The sequence below is a fragment of the Leptodactylus fuscus genome, chromosome 1 (assembly GCF_031893055.1).
Source record: "Leptodactylus fuscus isolate aLepFus1 chromosome 1, aLepFus1.hap2, whole genome shotgun sequence".
Lineage (NCBI taxonomy): Eukaryota > Metazoa > Chordata > Amphibia > Anura > Leptodactylidae > Leptodactylus > Leptodactylus fuscus.
The window spans coordinates 294,559,087-294,577,641 of record NC_134265.1 but is presented as its reverse complement, the minus strand read 5'-3'; the positions used below and the strand labels follow the sequence as shown (position 1 = coordinate 294,577,641).

The following is an 18,555-nucleotide window of genomic DNA, read 5'->3' as shown; positions in this document are numbered from 1 at the left end:
CGCACCATACAGAGGCATCTATTCATCTATTTGTACCTCTGGGTGACATATGCAACTCAGTAGCATCCCTCAAGTGAATATGCTCAGGGTTTTTTCAAGACCCCTTGTCAATGGAAACCTGTGATGGGCACTGCAGGACACTATGAAAAGTTAGTGCTGGTTCCATCTCTAGGAAACCAATAGATCTTCAAAACAGAGTCTGCTAATCCCATTTTGCTAGAGTTTGGCACTGGATTGCATGCCAGTATTTGATGCCCAAGACTGATCTTAGCAGCTGGATCTACATAGTGTGTATTTTGTAGACATACAACAGACTGTTCTGGCAGTTCTGCATCAGTATGTACATAACGTGTTCTACGTCTGTAAAGCTGTTTATGCACTTGTATGTGCTTGCGTGTATGGGAAAGCCTATCTGTAAGAATTCACATGCTCCGCACTACAAGGTTCCCATGATTTTGCCTCAGGGACATAATAATTGTGCTGATGACAATGTCAAAGTTATTCAAGAGAAGCGAATACTAACTGTTCAGACTGAAGATCCCTTAAAGGGAATTACCATTTTCTTTATTAGAACCAGATAGTTATATGCTGTAAATCGCTCGTTTCCAGTCTGTTTTATGTTCTGTTTTTTATTTTCTGTAAATGATTATGTATCGGGCCATCTTGTCTGAGCTTGTCCTCTGCCCATCTAACAGCATTTATATATGCAATACAGCAATTTCAAAGCCTCAGGCAGCAAAAGACTAGAACTGATTCATTGAGGTGTATGGGAAAGTTTTCTTGACATGCTCAGTGCACAGAAGGAGTAGAAAAGCTGTGGCATAACCTATTGTCAGTAGTAGATGCAATGTTGGGTCTTTGGTCTTATCTATAGAAGTATTATCTGCTTTTGGAATATTCTCTGTGATGTAAATGAAGTGACTGCAGCAAAACTCCCTACAGAACTGGCAAGTGTCAGTCTATTCTTAGGCTTGGTGGCAAGTGTAAAACTTTCTGAATTAAGTACTTTTTCCAAAATATAAATTAATTAAAAAAAAAATCATAAAATTTTCTAAAAAATGTAAAAAATTAGCAGTATTACTGCACTTACAGTAAGACACACTAGTACAGAGGTCGACAACCTTTGACACTCCCGCAGTTGTGAAACTACAATTCCCAGCTGTTATATTTGCTCTGCTGTTTTTACTCCCATAGAAGTGAAGTGAGCATGCTGGGAATTGTAGTTTCAGAACAGCTGGAATGGCGAAAGGTTGCTGACCCCACACTAGTGTATTATAGAGAGCAAGATATCATCATGTAACATAGCAGAGTCCAATATATGTAGTGTTAGTGACAAACAGACACCAGGGACATCAGTACGCTTCTATTAGTGATACATTGCACCGCAGTGGGTTAAATACAATAAAATGGCTGCCTGTGATCACAGTCCTTTTAGACATCTGGATTTTGCTTATTAAATTCATACAGGACCAAACGTTGCTCTCTAGCAGGTTGCACATATGGAGTAAGTGTAATTCCTCTAAGCAGAGCTTTTCCACCTTATTTAATGCTTTGCGAGCCAAAATAAACTAAAAGCATTATTACTTGTATTAGGAAAGTAATTGCCCCAATAAAACTTTTTTCAAGAGGAAGGAGGGGGTGAAACAAGCTGGAATGGGCTGAATGTGAAACCTGCAAAACCTTGGCAAGTGCCGGCTGTCCATTTGCATTGTCGGCGATGGTCCCTTGGCTGGGAGGTGATGTGCTCAGCGGTTGCAAGCTTTGGACGATTTATTCCATTTATGAAGGAGCCTTTCTCCTGCTGAGAGCAGATGTTCACATTATTCTTAGTGGTCTACTCTGATAAGACACAGCTATGGATATAAAACAATAAGAAAATATTAGTTTTACCACTTAGATTTTATTGAACTGTTCTCCCACAATTCAGTGCTGTTTTCCTGATCTTCCTAGATTGCAGAACTGAAGTGAAGAGTGATATACAGTATATAGTAGGAATGGGGAAGTCAGGGAAGAGGGGTAGACACTGGACTATGACGGGCAGGGGGCTGATGATTCGGAGGTCTGCCCCTCCATCTATACATAATAAGCTTTGCTGTTGTCAATGAACAAATCAAATATACCTTCAATAAAGTGTAATAGCTTATATGATAATCTTTACATGAAATAGACCCTAGTGGCAAATCATTTACCCAAGATGAGACTGTATTTTGGGGAAAATATCTTTTTAGTGCCAGATTTGAGTTTGCACGGACTTGTAAACCAGTTCACCAGCCTTAAGGATGTTAGTACACGCATGGTAGCAGACACGGGTAACATACATGGATGACCTTTACTTTACAGATGTTCCCATGGCCACTACTGCTTGTGTTATATTACCCTTAGGATGCATTGGCTCATTTTCGATCTCTAATACAGATAAACATATATTGTCTAAGACTCATTTTTTTACCATTTACCATAAGTGTGTATGTAACTGGAAAGTAAATAACATTGTTGTGGATTTTTATTATTAATTATATTATTGTTATTATTATTATTATTATTATTATAACATATTATTTGTTTTTGTTTTTTTACTTTTCATCAATTCTGCTGCTCCTCTGGCTGGCCATAGACAGATGCAAGCTGCAGCTGCAACTCAGACATGCCTCCCCATATCCCATACACTGCCTCTGTCTATTGTTCCTGACGTGTTTTCTCTTCTTCACTCCTCTTCTTATACGAGACCATAGCTCCATAACTGCGATCACATGGACACATCATCCATTAGTTCTAGTGCTATATGTGTATTATACTATTAGTGACTGTATGACACATGACCACTGTATGGACCTGTGCTGTATACTTAGATGATAAGTATTCCCATGGACAGGCTTAACCACAGCTGCATTGGCCAGCTGGAAAGGTTTGGAAGAAATAAAAGAAAAACATGATCGTAAACAGACAAAATTTTCCCAACTTGACACAAAACAACCCAAACAATCAACAAAAATAAATGATTTGTATCCCATGGCATAGGAAATATATGGGCGATTATTACTAGCCGTGAGAAATAGTGATAATCTGTGCAGGAAAATATTACCGTCCAATAATCCTTCCCAGTTAATTGCGATCAGCTGGAAACAATCGCTATATAGCGCCGCACAGATTACCGGTACAGACACTTGTCAATAGTGCTATTGGCTGAATTATCTGTTTCTCTATAGCTGGAGTCATAATGTAACTGGATGAGGTTTGCCTGTTTGTCCTATTAAATTACCGTCATCTCACAAAGTGTCACTTGTTATTTCATCAGTTCCTGGATGAAGCTGTTCCCGTTTATGGTTGATATTAGAGGTTTTTAGCCTAGTAAATTCGGAGTACTTGAGTCTGTTGTCCGCTACATAACCCTAGGCGGCTTAATATTCGAACATGCATGCGTGGCTAATTAACTAGATAAGGGGACATATGGTTGTGTTTTGTAGCCATCTTTTAGCTTGCCTCCCAGAATGAGCTATAGCTCTCTGGATCCTGTATCAGAGCAGTCCCATGAGGACGGGATACTTGTCTCTGCCCAGGAATCAGCATGCACATCTCTCTTTGTCTAATAATTTCATGAGATAAACATATATCCTAATTAAATGGAAAAACAAGCCTAGAGGAAAAGTGACAAAACTCCGGGGTAATCGCTCTCGCTTTGCTTAATTGCTCTAGTAAATGAGCTACAGAGAGTTGTGTTGGAATGAAAAGCATCTTTTGTTTCAGCGGCGTCATGTTTGTTACAAAACTTGTCCCATGACTAAGATTCCGCATTGTATTAGATCAGAAAACAATGCGTTACCTTCACTTCATCCTCCAGTAGTTACTCTTTAAATTAGACTTTATTCCAGGATTAACTATTGAACTGACTTGTGACTCGGTTGAGTGAGAAATGCTGTGCAAGCGTTGTAGGTATGGAAGAGTCTGCAAGTCCAATGCAGATCATAAAATGATAAAGCAATAAAACAAATACTAAGGAAGTAGAACTAGAACAGCAATAGGAAATGAGAACGTAGAGTAAGATTCTACCATTGAGATCAAAATTTGAGTCAGTCTTGAAAATTTCCTTGTTCATAGATTGAGGTGGAATCTCTCATTGAGGAGACCCAGTGGGTGCTTGGAGATTTTTTTTTTATTGGCAATGGTCCATTGGAAAAAAACATCTATAGACAGCACTGTTTCAGGGTGTCCTGCTAATGTGAACAAAGAACAGGGTACTTTTTTGCAGATTGTGATGCCTCAACACCAGCCATGTATTTTATAATGTAGCTGACAGCAGCATCACCCTGCTCCCCCAAACACATGCACGGCCAGGGGTGCATATGTGCTGAACTGGGAGAAAGAGGAATCTAACAGGGGCTTATGTCCCTGAAAATAGAAGGGTCAGGTAGTGGACATCCAGCTGTCATTGAGGAGAATAGAAATACCCTGATACAAAATACATGGTGAGTTGAACCCATAGAATTTGGTAGGCACGGCTGATAAATATCTGATGTGTTTCACCAGCTTTAGATTCAGCCCTGGGGAATACTGGCTCTCATTGAAGAGACTCAGTGGGCAAACTCATGTGCATACAATGATTGGTTGGTAATGTAGAGCAGAAATGGTATGTATGAATAAATTGACAACTCCATGTCACAGACTGTGTAAGGACATACCCTTTTGACAAAGGGAAGGGTAACACCCACTTGCCAATTCAAAATTTTTAGGAGGAATAACAGAGGAACTTCACAATGCGAAATTTTTAAAGATGCTTCAGAATTGTAGTCCATAAAGAATGCAAGTACTAAAAACGTAATAAAACAGAGCGTCAGGAGCGTCCTATTTGTAAGAAGGAAAAGAGGACCAAACCATAATTCTATACACAGAAACTCTGATTACGACTACTTAGATAACAATGCATCTCAAAGAGGACCTGTCACAAGCTCTGAAAAACATCATCTAATTGGCACTGTTGCTCTGAGAATTTTTTTATCAAATCCATTCCAAAGATATAAGCCCTTTTACTGTTGATGGAAATTACAATCTACTAGCTATGTGGGTGTTAACAATCTATGACATGAGCACACACAGACCCCTCCAACCAGAAAATCTAAGTATTACCCTAATTTGCATCAATAGTAAAAGGGCTTATATCGTTGGAATAGCCGAACAGATTTGGATCAACAAAACCCCAATATGCTCAGGGTAACTGTGATGCATGTCATTGGGCTTTCCAGGACTGGTGACAGGTTCTCTTTAAAGTGCACAGACTGAGAAGAGGTCTAATAGTGTACTGTGTTTTACCTTGTATCTGTTTTTCTAGTAGAAATATAAACCCTCTAATTGTAAATCATATCTGTTTTCAGTTTAATTCAGCAGCTAAGCAACTCATAGAGTTAGACAAGCCCTCGGGAGTGGACTCTGGGGAAGGAACTTCTGGGACAACACATAGCAGCTCTTCCCAAAAGCACACAGATACCAAGAAGAACACCAAAAAGCGTCACTCCTTTACCTCCCTCACCATGTCTAACAAGTCATCACAGTCTGTTCAGAACCGTCATTCCATGGAGATCAGTCCTCCTGTGCTTATCAGCTCCAGCAACCCCACAGCTGCGGCCAGAATAAGCGAGCTTTCCGGTCTGTCTTGCAGTGCTCCTTCTCAGGTGAGAAAAGCGCCATCTAGTAATAGATACATCTACTTGCTGAAAGCTATGTAAATATTCTCTGTTCTGCTCAAGACTTTCCTCCTTTTCTTCCTAAGCTTCAGTTTTGCACCTGAGGTAGACCTCGATCTTGGTGTTGATAAAAGATGCAGTTAATAATAATAATAATAATAATAATAATAAATGTTTATACAAATTGCCATAGTTTAGTGCTGCATAGTTTAGAGTTGTTTTACTCTCTGCAGCAATATATTGTATAATTGACTGTCCTGTCACTATGGTAGCTTATTCTATAATAGTTCAACTGGGGAGGCCATGAAGTTATAAAGATATGCTCAGATGTTCATGAGAACAAACCATACTGATCCACCAACTTCACCCAATGACTAATCTGCTCCAGCAGCTTCCCCAGTGACTATATTACTCCTCCTAGTCCCCCATAATCTACTAATCCACCAGCTTCCCCCAATGGTTATACTACATCTCTAATTTCCCCCAATAATTATACTACGCCTCCATTTTCCCCCAATGATTATATTAGTCTGCCATCTAATTCTACTAATCCGCCACCATTCCCTAATGATTATACTGCTCTGCCAGGTACCCCCTGAAATTATTCTACACCTCAACTTCCCCAAATTGACTATACCACATTGCCATTTTCTCTCTATGATTATATTAGTCTGCCAGCTTCCTCATACTGGTTAGATTCCTCCCAATGATTATACTGCTATAACACTTTCTTCTTATAATTATACTAACCTGCCACCTTTCCCTAATGATTATTCTGCTTTACCAAATGCCCCAAATAATTACACTACTCCACCAGGTACCCCCGATAATTATACTGCTCTGCCAGCTTCCAACAATGATAATATTGCTTTGCCAGCTTCCTCCAATGATTATACCGCTCTACCAGTTTCTTTCAATGGCTATATTGGTCTGCCATTTCCTCCAGTGATTATACTGCTCTGCCAGCTTCCACTCTTCCGCCAGTTTCTCTTAATCGTTGTAGTGCTCTGACAGATTTCTCCACTGCTTATATTGCTTTGACTGCCTCCTCTTATGATCATATTGTTCTGCCAGCTTCCCTTAACAATTATACTGCTCTATCAGGTACCCCTGATAGTTATACTGCTCTGCCAGGTACCTCCGGTAATTATACTGCTTCATTAGCTTCCTCTAATGATTATAATGCTCTGCAGCTTCCCCTAATGATTCTGCTGCTCTACCTTGTACCCCTGATAGTTATACTGCTCTGCCAGGTACCCCGGTAAGTATACTGTTCTGCCAACTTCCTCCAATGATTATACTGCTCCCCCAAAGGTTATACTGGTCCCCCAATGATTATACTGCTTCACCAGTTTCTTCCAATGTTTATACTGCTCTGCTACCTTCCTCCAATAATTATACTGTTCTGCCAACTTCTGCCAATAATTATACTGCTCTACCAGCTTCTCCTGGATGACTATACTGCTATGCCACCTTCTCTGGATTATTATACTGCCCCGTCAGCTTCCTCCAATGATTATACCGCTCTGCCAGCTTCCCCTGGATGATTATAGTGCTCTGCCAGATTTCCCTAATAGTTGTATCGTAGTAATGGCTTTTTTTAACTCTTTAATTATATCGGCCGTCCTATTCTGGGATTAGAGGCCACAACAACATGTCTTCTCTTGCTGCTTCCTTCTCTGCTTTATCTTCTCTTCTTCTGCCTATATTTTCTTCTTTAAGCAGGGATGATTTGTAACATTTACAGATGAGCGATGTACATTATGTATGACCAAGAACAACAATTTCTGGGATTTCTACAAAAATGTCTAACGAAATGTTTTTCAGACTGATTTTGTCATATTTTCCATGTTAGAATCTTTGTGAAACATACACTTATTACTGCCTTACAAAGCTGTTAATGGGATATCAAATTGAGGCAGAAGAAAACAGAGTGTCCTTTCTAGTTGTAATGTCAGCAACCAAAACGTGGTGAAACCATATTGAGTAGATACAATGAGATGAGCCCCATTGAATGTAGCTTTGTCTGTATTCAGTGACCATCCCGGAGTTTCCGTCCCCCCTTCCACTTGAAAAATGCAGAGAGAAAGTTGTGCGAGGGAGATTTTTGTGTTTGCAGTTTTCAGGCGGAAACCCAGCAGACCCCATTATAGGCTATGGTTTCCACTTATTAAGAAGATTGGGTTTCCGTTTTTTGGGTCCCCAAGCGTACCTGAAGAATGGAAACCCCAACGCTAGTGTAACAGACTGAGGTGTAGATACTCTTCTTGTCGCTAATAGATAAGGGTCTACCACTCAGAATTGCCATAAAGGATATTTTAAGATATATTTGAAGGCACTTGACTCTTTGCAAAGACTTATGTGCTGGTCTGCAGGGATCAATATTTGAAGTGCCATGCTGCAGGGCACCAATTTAATGGAGGGAGGGTTGCGGAAAGTTTTAGAACTAATATAAAAGTACAAAGAAGAGATAATTGTATATAGCAACCGAGCCTGTATTTCCTTTATGTGAGGGGATTACTGCATATGAGTCATGGCTTGTTTCAGGTGCTTGTCCATTAGACTAGCTTATGACTTGATGGGGATTTATTATCCCGTATTGAGCCCCGCATATATGAGGACATGGAAAACAGTGACTCACACAGTGACAAATGGCCCTTGTAAGGAATTGTTTTCATGGTTTATACCTGACAGCAGTTTTGTCAACGAGATGTTCTCAAATCTATCTTTGTAACAGCGTATATATTTTTATAGAGGCAGCAGGTAGCTGTAGGGGTGTGATATGAGGACAATTTTTAAAAAAATAAATAGTGTCATTTTATATTAAATTACTTTATTTTTACTACAATATCATTGGAGTGTGTCTAACACTTGATGTGCAATAGTAGAGTTTTTCATTAGAGATGAGCGAGTAGTACTTGATCGAGTAGGTATTCGATCGAATACTACGGTATTCGATATACTCGTACTCGATCGAGTACCACTCGCTATTCGAATGTAAAAGTTCGATGCAGAACCAGCATTGATTGGCCGAATGCTATACAGTCGGCCAATCAATGCTGGTTCTTCTCCTACCTTTAGAAGTCTTCTCCGTGCAGCTTCCCCGCGGCGTCTTCCGGCTCTTCATTCACTCTGCCAGGCATCGGGCCTGGGCAGAGCTGACTGCGCATGTCTGCTTGTAGTGCGGGCATGCGCAGTCGGCTCTGCCCAGGCCCGATGCCTGGCAGAGTGAATGAAGAGCCGGAAGACGCTGCAAGGAGAAGACTGCTCGGAGGATCCAGCCTGACCCTCACTCGTGGACTTGGTAAGTATAATTTGATCAAATGTTGCCTACCCCTGAAACGAGCATTTTCCCCCCCATAGACTATAATAGGGTTCGATATTCGATTCGAGTAGTCGAATATTGAGGGGCTACTCGAAACAAATATCGAACCTCGAACATTTTACTGTTCGCTCATCTCTATTTTTCATAATAAATCAGGTTGTTGCCAGAGGACCTTTTACCACCTCCACCACTTCCAGTTCTTAGCATCTATTCATAGGTGCCCTTCCACTGGTTCTGGCACAGTTGGAATATTTTCTCTAGCCCCTATCAATGAATGCTGTTTGTTTTGGTACCTGGTATACTATTTAGGAGGGCAGTGTCAGGCAGGAGCAGACAAGGGGTGTGATCCTGAGCTCTAACACTGCCCTTCTGACATTACAGAAGTTAAATAGTGCATCAGGCACCAAAATTAACTGCCCTTGTTGCTCAGGATTGGTGGAGGGGAAAGAAAAAATTCCAACTGTGCTGGAATCATGGGAGTGACCTATTAACAGATACCTAAGAATGTGGTAGAAGTGGTGAATGGTCCACTTTAAAGTGTAACTAAACTTTGGAACAACTGTTGATTTTCTCTCAGCATTTGTGTCATTAATACATTTTGTAATATACATCGTTTTCCATTGCAATCCTGCATTTCGTTTTGCTTTCCCTTGCTTCTGTATTGAGAACTGTCTCGTGCTTCTCTCTATGTAAGAGTATGTGTATGTAAAAGAAATATGGTGATGCAGAAGGCTCAGTAAAAACTATTGTATCTCAGGCATTATAAAACATAGAAAACTTCTGGTGTCACGTGAAAGAGGAGATTCTCAATCATTTCCATCTCTCATTGGTATATACAAACACACGTGGACAAAATTGTTGGTACCCCTCATTTAATGTAAGAAAAATCCACAATGGTCACAGAAATAATTTGAATCTGACAAAAGTAATGCTATATAAAAATTTAATGAAAATGTACAAATAAAAGTCAGACATTGCTTTTCGGTTCAACAGATTAAAAAAAAAAAAACAAAACTCATGAAACATGCCTGGATAGAAATGATGGTTCCCATAACTTAATATTTTATTGCACAACCTTTTGGGGCAATCAGACGATTCCTGTAACTGTCAATGAGACTTCTGCACCTCTCAGCAGGTATTTTGGCGCACTCCTCATGAGTAAACTGCTCCAGTTGTCTCGGGTATGAAGGGTGCCCTTTCCAGATGGCATGTTTCAGCTCCTTCCAAAGACGCTCAATAGGATTTAGGTCAGGGCTCATAGAAGGCCACTTCAGAATACTCCAATGTTTTCCTCTTAGCCATTCTTGGGTGTTTTTAGCTGTGTGTTTTGGGTCATTATCCTGTTGCAAACCCATGACCTGCAACTGTGACCAAGCTTTCTGACACTGGGAAGCACATTTCTCTCTAGAATCCCTTGATAGGCTTGAGATTTCATTGTACCCTGCACAGATTCAAGACATCATGTGCCAGATGCAGCAAAGCAGCCCCAGAACATGACAGAACCTCCTCCATGTTTCACAGTAGGGACAGTGTTCTTTTCAAGATATGCTTCATTTTTCCATCTGTGAACATAGAGCTGACCTGCCTTGCCAAAAAGTTAGATTTTTGTCTCATCTGTCCATAGGACATTTATCCCAGAAGCTTTGTCTTTGTTTGGCTTGTCAACATGTAGTTTGGTTATTATTACTTTTGTCAGATTCAGGTTATTTCTGTGACCATTGTGGGTTTTTATTTCATTAAATGAGGGAGTACCAACAATTTTGTCCACTTTTATAAATGAACATCACTAATTCTATTCAATTTATTTATAGCTAGTAGTTATTAGTATTTTTGTGGGCATACTAGCTAACCTACATGAAACTATATATACTATATACAAGCAGTGCAAGAACATTCAGACAGCAGTTTTAATCTGTTAACATGTTCTGTAGGATTCCACTAGAATATCCCCCTAGGTAAATAAAATGTTGAAATAAAATCATCATATATTATAGAATTGCTTTGTGTACCAATCCTGAATATAAGATGTACAGAGAGCCCAAAGCTGTTGCTTTACTTTAATATTCCTGTTATTGTGATATCTTTTAACGTGGCCATGCATATTGGAGAAGTGTCTGACAAATACTCTGCCAAGTGTGCATATATTTCCAATGGGAAATATATGGGAGAGCAATAAGTCCTACCAGTTCCCTCTGGCAGTGGCTTATCTCTTGCAGGTTGACTTCTTCTGACATCTGATATGCATGGGTAGTTTGTTACTTTTCTTCTTCCCTGTGTTTTGACAGTGGAGAAAATTCACCATTAGTTTTAACCCTTTCATTGACCTGATGGATATATTTCTTTATTCAGGCATCCTATGTAATTGGACTCCATGTTTGTAAAGATACTCATGAGGAATCTGTAACTGAACAGCTGACCATAGACATGAATTTTTGTTGGTGAATTGCTTGTGGATGGCGTTGAGAAGATAACCATTAGGTCAATGTTCTACAGACAGATAATATTAGTAATTATCTGTTTTTGTGTTAGAAAGCTTATTATTCAGATTTCACGTATACTGGTAAAAAGGTTGTCTGGATCAAACAAAAATTGGGCAATGGTTAGAAAAGCCATAAATGAATAAGATGTATTACTTACCTATTACATCCCCTGCTGCTCCTGCAATTCAATTTAGAACCAACTATTGTAATGAAAGAGGATATTATTTTTTTTTTTTTTTTATGGCATTGCCCCCTTTTGTCCCATATTTGATTGGTCTTGGACAATTCCTTAACATCAAATTTCCATATATTAAAAAAAATAAATAAATCAGCTTAACCTTATTCCGTTTATTTGTGTCCTTGTGTCTTATTTTTGACAGGTCCATATCAGTACTACAGGACTTATTGTGACCCCGCCCCCGAGCAGCCCTGTAGTTAGTGGCCCTGCATTTACATTCCCACCGGAAATCACCTACCAAGCTGCTTTGGGAGTAAGTTGTAGGCTTTAAGTGTTTCTGCTCTGGGGCAAATTCTGGACCTTATCTTTCTTCTCTTTCAGTTAGTTGAAAGCTTATCTTCTTTTGGTGTAAATAATGGGGCCTTTCTTGTACCTTCACTTTAAACTGGCCATAAGCCTTGTATCTATCTACTGCTGAATTAACCTCAGGAACCTCTGTTTCTCCCTGAACTTTATGGTGTGGAGTCCAATTTCTTTTCCTCTTATTCTTTGTTTAATCTTCAACAACTTGAGCTTGTTCTGTTTTTTTGTGGAAATAATAGATTTTACAATTAATATTTTTTTTTTTTTTTGGAAAACCTCCAGTTTTGCTTCTCTCTTCTCTACAACCCTTAGGAAATTGAAGATTACATTTTTCTGATGGAGGAAGCAGTAGGCTTTAGAGCCTAAGAGGGTTTTAATGTGCTTCTGCTCTTTGAGGAATTCATAGGCTTAAAATATTTTTAAAACAAGATCTAAATGAGCTGGAATTCCCTACAACTTCTCGTTTATTTGGCGAGATTGCTGGTTTATTACTGTAGATGTAGGTCGTGCACATAATGGGACTCCCTAATACATAACTTACAGTCATCCATAGATCACCCACAATCAGTTGTCTGGAAATACCAGAAATATTACGCGGTACCCAGACCCAATACCCAGACAAAACCCTTCACGTTTTCTACATAAAGCACACTTTTAGGTTAGCTTGATTTACCGTTTATTAATTACTAGTCTCTGCCCGCGACTTCATCTGCAGGTTGTTGGCGTCGATGATCCGCCTAATAATAATATAATAATAATAATACATTTTATTTATATAGCGCCAACATATTCCGCAGCGCTGTACAATTTATAGGGTTGAGATACAGACAGATACATAACAAAGAACTTCATTTCTCACAATGGGACTGAGGGCCCTGCTCAAGAGAGCTTACAATCTATGAGGTAGAGGGGGTGACACAAGAGGTAGCAGGGGCGGCATTGCTTATACAGTATTCAGACAATTCTGTAATAAAGGTTACTGTCATTACACAAATAATACTGTATGAACCGTCACTAGTGGTGACCTTTAACATTTGCTATATTCAGCAAATTGCTGCCTTCGATGGTTTGCCTGCTCCGACATTTTGACAGATCTCAAACTGTTCTGCTGCTGACCTTGTTCCTCACACCATGCCTGTGATTGTTCTGGCATCTCAGCAGCTAGGACGCCATATAATGAGTGTGTTGTTGGTGTTGATGATCCGCCTGCTCCGGCGTTTCGATAGCTGTCAAGCTGTCCTGCTGCTGAACTCGTTCCTTGCGCTGTGCCCGTGATTGTTCCTTTATCTCAGCAGCTCGCTGGGACGCCATATAATGAGCGTGTTGTTGGTGTTGATGATCTGCCTGCTCCAGCGTTTCGGCAGCTGTCAAGCTGGCCTGCCACTGAACTCATTCCTTGAGCTGTGCCCATGATTGTTCCGGTATCTCAGCAGCTCGCTGGGACGCCATATAATGAGCGTGTTGTTGGTGTTCACGATCCCCTCAGCTCCGCTTGAGGAGAGCTCTGTGATTTCTGGCTACCTTCATAGCTCTTCACGTTTGCGACAAATTAGATTTTATTTTTCCCGGCATGTTGGAAATTAGCAAACTGCCAATTTGGATTAAAGATGTTTGCCCATGTCCATTTGTCAGCAGTGCCTGGACCAGATCAGATGATATGCAAATACGTGAACACAAACCACTGAGGTTTAGTGTGTGTTTCTCACAGAGAGATAACATCCCTGGCTTTCTCAGAAGCTGCAGTGTTAGGGTCTAGAGATGAGCGAATGGTATTCGAAACTATAGTTTTGGCGAGATACCTCGCTCCATAGGAATGAATGGAAGCGGCCGGCGCTTAACCCCTTGCTGTTCGGCCGTAGATGTGGGCGATTGGGCGTAGATGTGAACCGAGCTTTACAATAACTACCATTAAACCATTACATGAATAGAAACCAATGATCACCATAACCCATTGTTATGAGAAAAGTGGGCTTGGGTGGGAAATGCACCTCAGCAGATTGCAAGATTTGATATTGATAGGCATTACCGAGTATATACATTTCCAGTGATTTTACATACTATTGAACCTTATAGTCATTCCTCTATGTCATTTTTGATTGAGTCTTTACACTAGACAAATCAGTTTACCAAAGTTGAATATTATTTTTGAGATGGAAAAAGTAAAACTATTGATGTCCGGTTCACACCTGTGTATGGGTTTCCTTTAATGTTCCTCTGTCCGCTTGAGAAGTCGGACATCTTCTCTTGCGGACAGGGAAGGACGGGCACGGAGTGCAAAAGAATGCACCCGATGCCCATTCAAGTGAATGACAGGTGTCACGGACACATCTAGTGTCCGCTCCTAGTGTCCGTGACAGATTTTGAGCGGACACTAGGAGCGGACACTACATGTCGGACACCGACGGTAGTGTGAACGCCCCCTAACCCATGAAACCTGCGTCTGGTTAGAAGCCAAGATGCTTCCATAAAACTGAGGTACAAAGTTTTGCTACTGCAGTATTTACCCAGATTTACTGGTTGAGTAGAAAATAATACTTTTTGGCCATATTATTTGTAGGATTGACCTGATTGCATTGTACTTGAAAGGTACAATCTGTTTGGATGCAGAAACACCCCCTTCCCCTTTGATGGAACGCGTGTCCATGACTCACATGTATCGAGTACTGGATGCCGGGTTATGGTGTTTACCACTTCTCCAACGCTTTTCATGCCTATCGGCTACGCAGAGACTCTCTCGTGTTCTGTGTCTGAACATTTCCCTGGTTGGACAGCATTAGGTTTACGAATAGTAATGTCATTCTGATATCAGTCGAATTATTAATAATAGGGGACATCAATGACTCATAAGCGGATAATTTGCGAGAGGAAGTAAGTGCAGCCGAGAGACTACACTAAATTAATAAGCAGAGAGCCTGCATGCAATTATTGTATTACATGAACTACAAGCATTAAAGGCTGCCAAAGGAGGCCATAAAAAGATCACAGGGCTAAGTAGTGCTGAGCTACAAAGGAGCTTGAATTTGCTAAATTAAATGTTAAGTAAATCTGTAAAATACCGTTTGTTATACAGACAGGGCTTTTTATGTTTCATTATACATATTCTTTGTCTAATGTTGTCTTTGGCTTCTGAAGCCTTCCCTTTAAGTGAAATATATAGATAATGCTGCTGTATACATGGCCATCACCAAGAGGTGTAGAAAAACTACATAAAAACTATTCTCATTGTTACATATTTTTACACGGATGTAATTGGCATTTAGTAATATTCTGGTACTGAATGCATATTAATCATTGACAGAGGAGCGATATGGCGATATAAAAGCCAGGGAACACCTAGGTGATATCTACTATCAAATATTTAGTGTAGGAAGGGAATACATGACGTTTTCTGGTACATAGAAGGGGGAACTATGTCCGTCAGGTGTTCCATATGGAGGTAGAGCTCTTTACAAGGCACATGCCAGGTACTATATAGAGGAGGCTTCATTAACACCACATACAACCGATGGTGCTCAGGTTTGTTGTATATTTAATGTACATACAATGTATGTTAGACTTGGTTTGATACAGTTTGCTTAATTTCACTTCTATCATTAGTTTTCAGATGTGATCTGTAATAAAACAAAAAAAGGAGGAGGGTGTCAGAACAAATCCATCGACTACAATGCGCTCCAAAATCTATAATTCAGCAGTTTATTGTATAATAGACAAAAGATAGATACTTAACAGACACAAGCTAAAGCATGAAAACAATGGCAGCTACCCCAAAGCAAAAGGCATTGTGTTTGGAGAACTACTTTACACAGCGTTTGTGTGAATTAAAGTGTTCCTCTGACTGGAGGTACCTAGCCTTTATAATATGGGATTACTGTATATACTCGAGTATAAGCCGAATTTTTCAGCACAGTTTTTGTACTGAAAAAGCACCCCTCGGCTTATACTTGAGTCAGCAACAAACAAAGAAAATTTAAATTTAAAGGGGGGGGGGGGGCTATGACCATCTGCAATATCAATGTATAGAGTCTCCCATAAAATAGTGTGTGTGTGTGTGGGGGGGGGGGGGAGAAGCTTTAAAAAAAAAAAGAAAGTTCTAAATCCCTCCTTTTCCTAGAATACATACAAAAGTAGAAAATTACTGTGAAACACATTAGGTATCCCTGTGTCTGAAAGTGCCCGGTCTGCTGAATATAGGATGTCTGCAGTGCTCCTGTTCCGTCGGAAAGGGGTTACTGCAGATACCCTATATACAGCCAGACTGAATTCCAAGTGGGGGAAAAAAACAGTCCTCAAGCTCAGGGAATGGGCAGACAGACAACCAAAACACCCCCTCCCCTTCCCCAGCACCCAGCAACTACTGCACCCAAAAACTCCGACCATTTTAATTTTTGAAATTTTCCAGTAGCTGCTGCATCCCCCCCCCCCCCAGGCTTATACTCAGGTCAATAAGTTGTCCCAGTTTTTTGTGGTAAAATTAGGAGGGTCGGCTTATACTCAGGTCGGCTTATACTCGAGTATATACGGTAGCTCATTTATACAGTATTTGATTACCTAACCTATATAATATGGGATTACCTAATTTATATAGCATAGGATTAACTAGCCTTTATAATATAGAATTACCTAATTTATACAGTATGGGATTAAGTACGGTAACCCTTATATTACACGATTATCTAATTTACACAATTTACAATTGATTATCTAACTTTTATAATATGGGACTACCTAATACAGTATGAAATTACCTATCCTTTATATTATGGAGTCACCTAATTTATACCATAGGGAATTACGCAAATTTTATATTACGGGATTATGTAATTTATACAGTATGGGATTACCTAATCTTTATATTACGCAGTTACCTAATTTATATAGTATGGGATTACCTCATTTTTATATTACGCAATTATCTACAATTATCTAATTTATACATTATGGGATTACCTAAATTTTATATTCTGGGATTATGTAATTTATACAGTATGGGATTACCTAATCTTTATATTACGTGATTACCTAATTCATACAATATGGGATTACCTATTTTTTATGTTATGGGATTGTGTAATTTACAGTTCCCTAGAAAACTGACACATGTGACATGCTCCGCAGCTTTCCTACGAGCTCCCCTGAAGCCTGTATTAAATGGTCCTCTGCTGCTTATCTATGTGGTGCACGATATTACATTGTGGTAAAACAGATTGCTGCCTTCTGAGTGACAGTAGTGAATTTATGGAGATTTTGATAAACATGTACAATCTCCACTCCAATAGTTTTTCAAGCAAGTCCTAGACAAAATATCTGGCAGCAGATCTGGAAGATGATCTAATGTGTTTGTTCTATTGTAACTTGCAGAATGCCTTCCAGGATGGAAAACTGGGATCAAACAGGTTGCACTTTAATCCATCTGATCTTAATGATAAAGTAGGTAGCTTTAGATCTGTCTGGAGTTCTTTTATCCTTCTGTATACTATAGAAGTATACACACCTTAGAAATAACACGAAAACATGCAATAAAAGGGAGTCTGTCAGCAGAAAGTTGGTTATATTCCCAATCCTAGCACCTTGTAGAGATGTCTACGCTTTCTTAATATCTATTATTCCGCTTCAGAGTCCTATTTTATTCATATGCAAATGATGGAAAATGGGGTTTGTCCAAGAATCTAGAGCTGAGACCAAAAAACAGTCAAACTAAGCCCCCCCCCCCAAAAAAAAAACACTTCCTTCTCATTTTCATATGCATTAAATGGTGATTTACATGCAAATGGTGCGCCAGAGCTGAATAGCAGAACCATATTTGGAGACTGTAGATTGTAGAAGTACTACTACAAGCACCACTAAAAGGTACTGTGATTACCTGAAACACAGCAACATTGACCAAAATGGCTAACACAGCGCTGAGTGTCCAGCTAACCCAGAGCCGCACCAACCCCAACCCCACAGAGATGTTCACCAGAGAACCTGATGGAGGAGATGGACTTGAAGGCTAGTGCTGAGCAGGGCGGTACGGGTCAGAAAAGCTGGACGTACAGTGCACCACAAATCACAGTAAAACTAGAAACTGGGATCACTCACCATCCAGTTCTTGAAGTAGAGAAAATCCAATAGGCCAGGAGGTAGAGCTTGGTGGTAGTCAGAGGTGGCAGCAAAGAACCAAAGCGTAGTCCTCCAATCCAGTTCATCATGAGGTCAGCGCAGTACAGAGGAAAATCCAGAAGGAAGGCCAAGCAAGCCAGGACGGTAAAAGGAGAGCAGAGCGGTACAAATTCAGGTCTGAAGGCAAGCCGGGATCGACGATATGAGAAAGCAGTGTACACAGTCAGGAGGCAAGAGAAGTCAGAAGGCAAATCAGGAGGTCAAAAATGGAGTCAACAGGATACAGGCACGGGAGAGCTAACTTCCAGCAGAAAACTGTATAGTCAGTGGTGAGCCAGAGCCATTCTTAAATAGGCTCCGACCCTACTCCTAACATTAGCTTTATACCAAAGTTACTGCTGACAGACTCCCTTTAAGGATTATGGTCGAGCTGTC

General features: G+C 40.1%; 1 protein-coding gene across 2 annotated transcripts in view; it reads left to right on the top strand.

Annotated features, from left to right (window-relative positions):
* The window catches only part of SH3RF1 (SH3 domain containing ring finger 1), a 130,493-nt gene that overhangs the window by 93,714 nt on the left and 18,224 nt on the right, over window positions 1–18,555 (top strand). Inside the window, exons 5-6 of one of the 2 annotated variants that reach the window (XM_075258178.1) lie at window positions 5,367–5,663; window positions 11,861–11,971. In XM_075258178.1, coding sequence (XP_075114279.1) covers window positions 5,367–5,663; window positions 11,861–11,971 — 408 coding nt within the window. The remainder of the gene's footprint in view (window positions 1–5,366; window positions 5,664–11,860; window positions 11,972–18,555) is intronic. The other variant, XM_075258187.1, reaches the window with a different exon arrangement.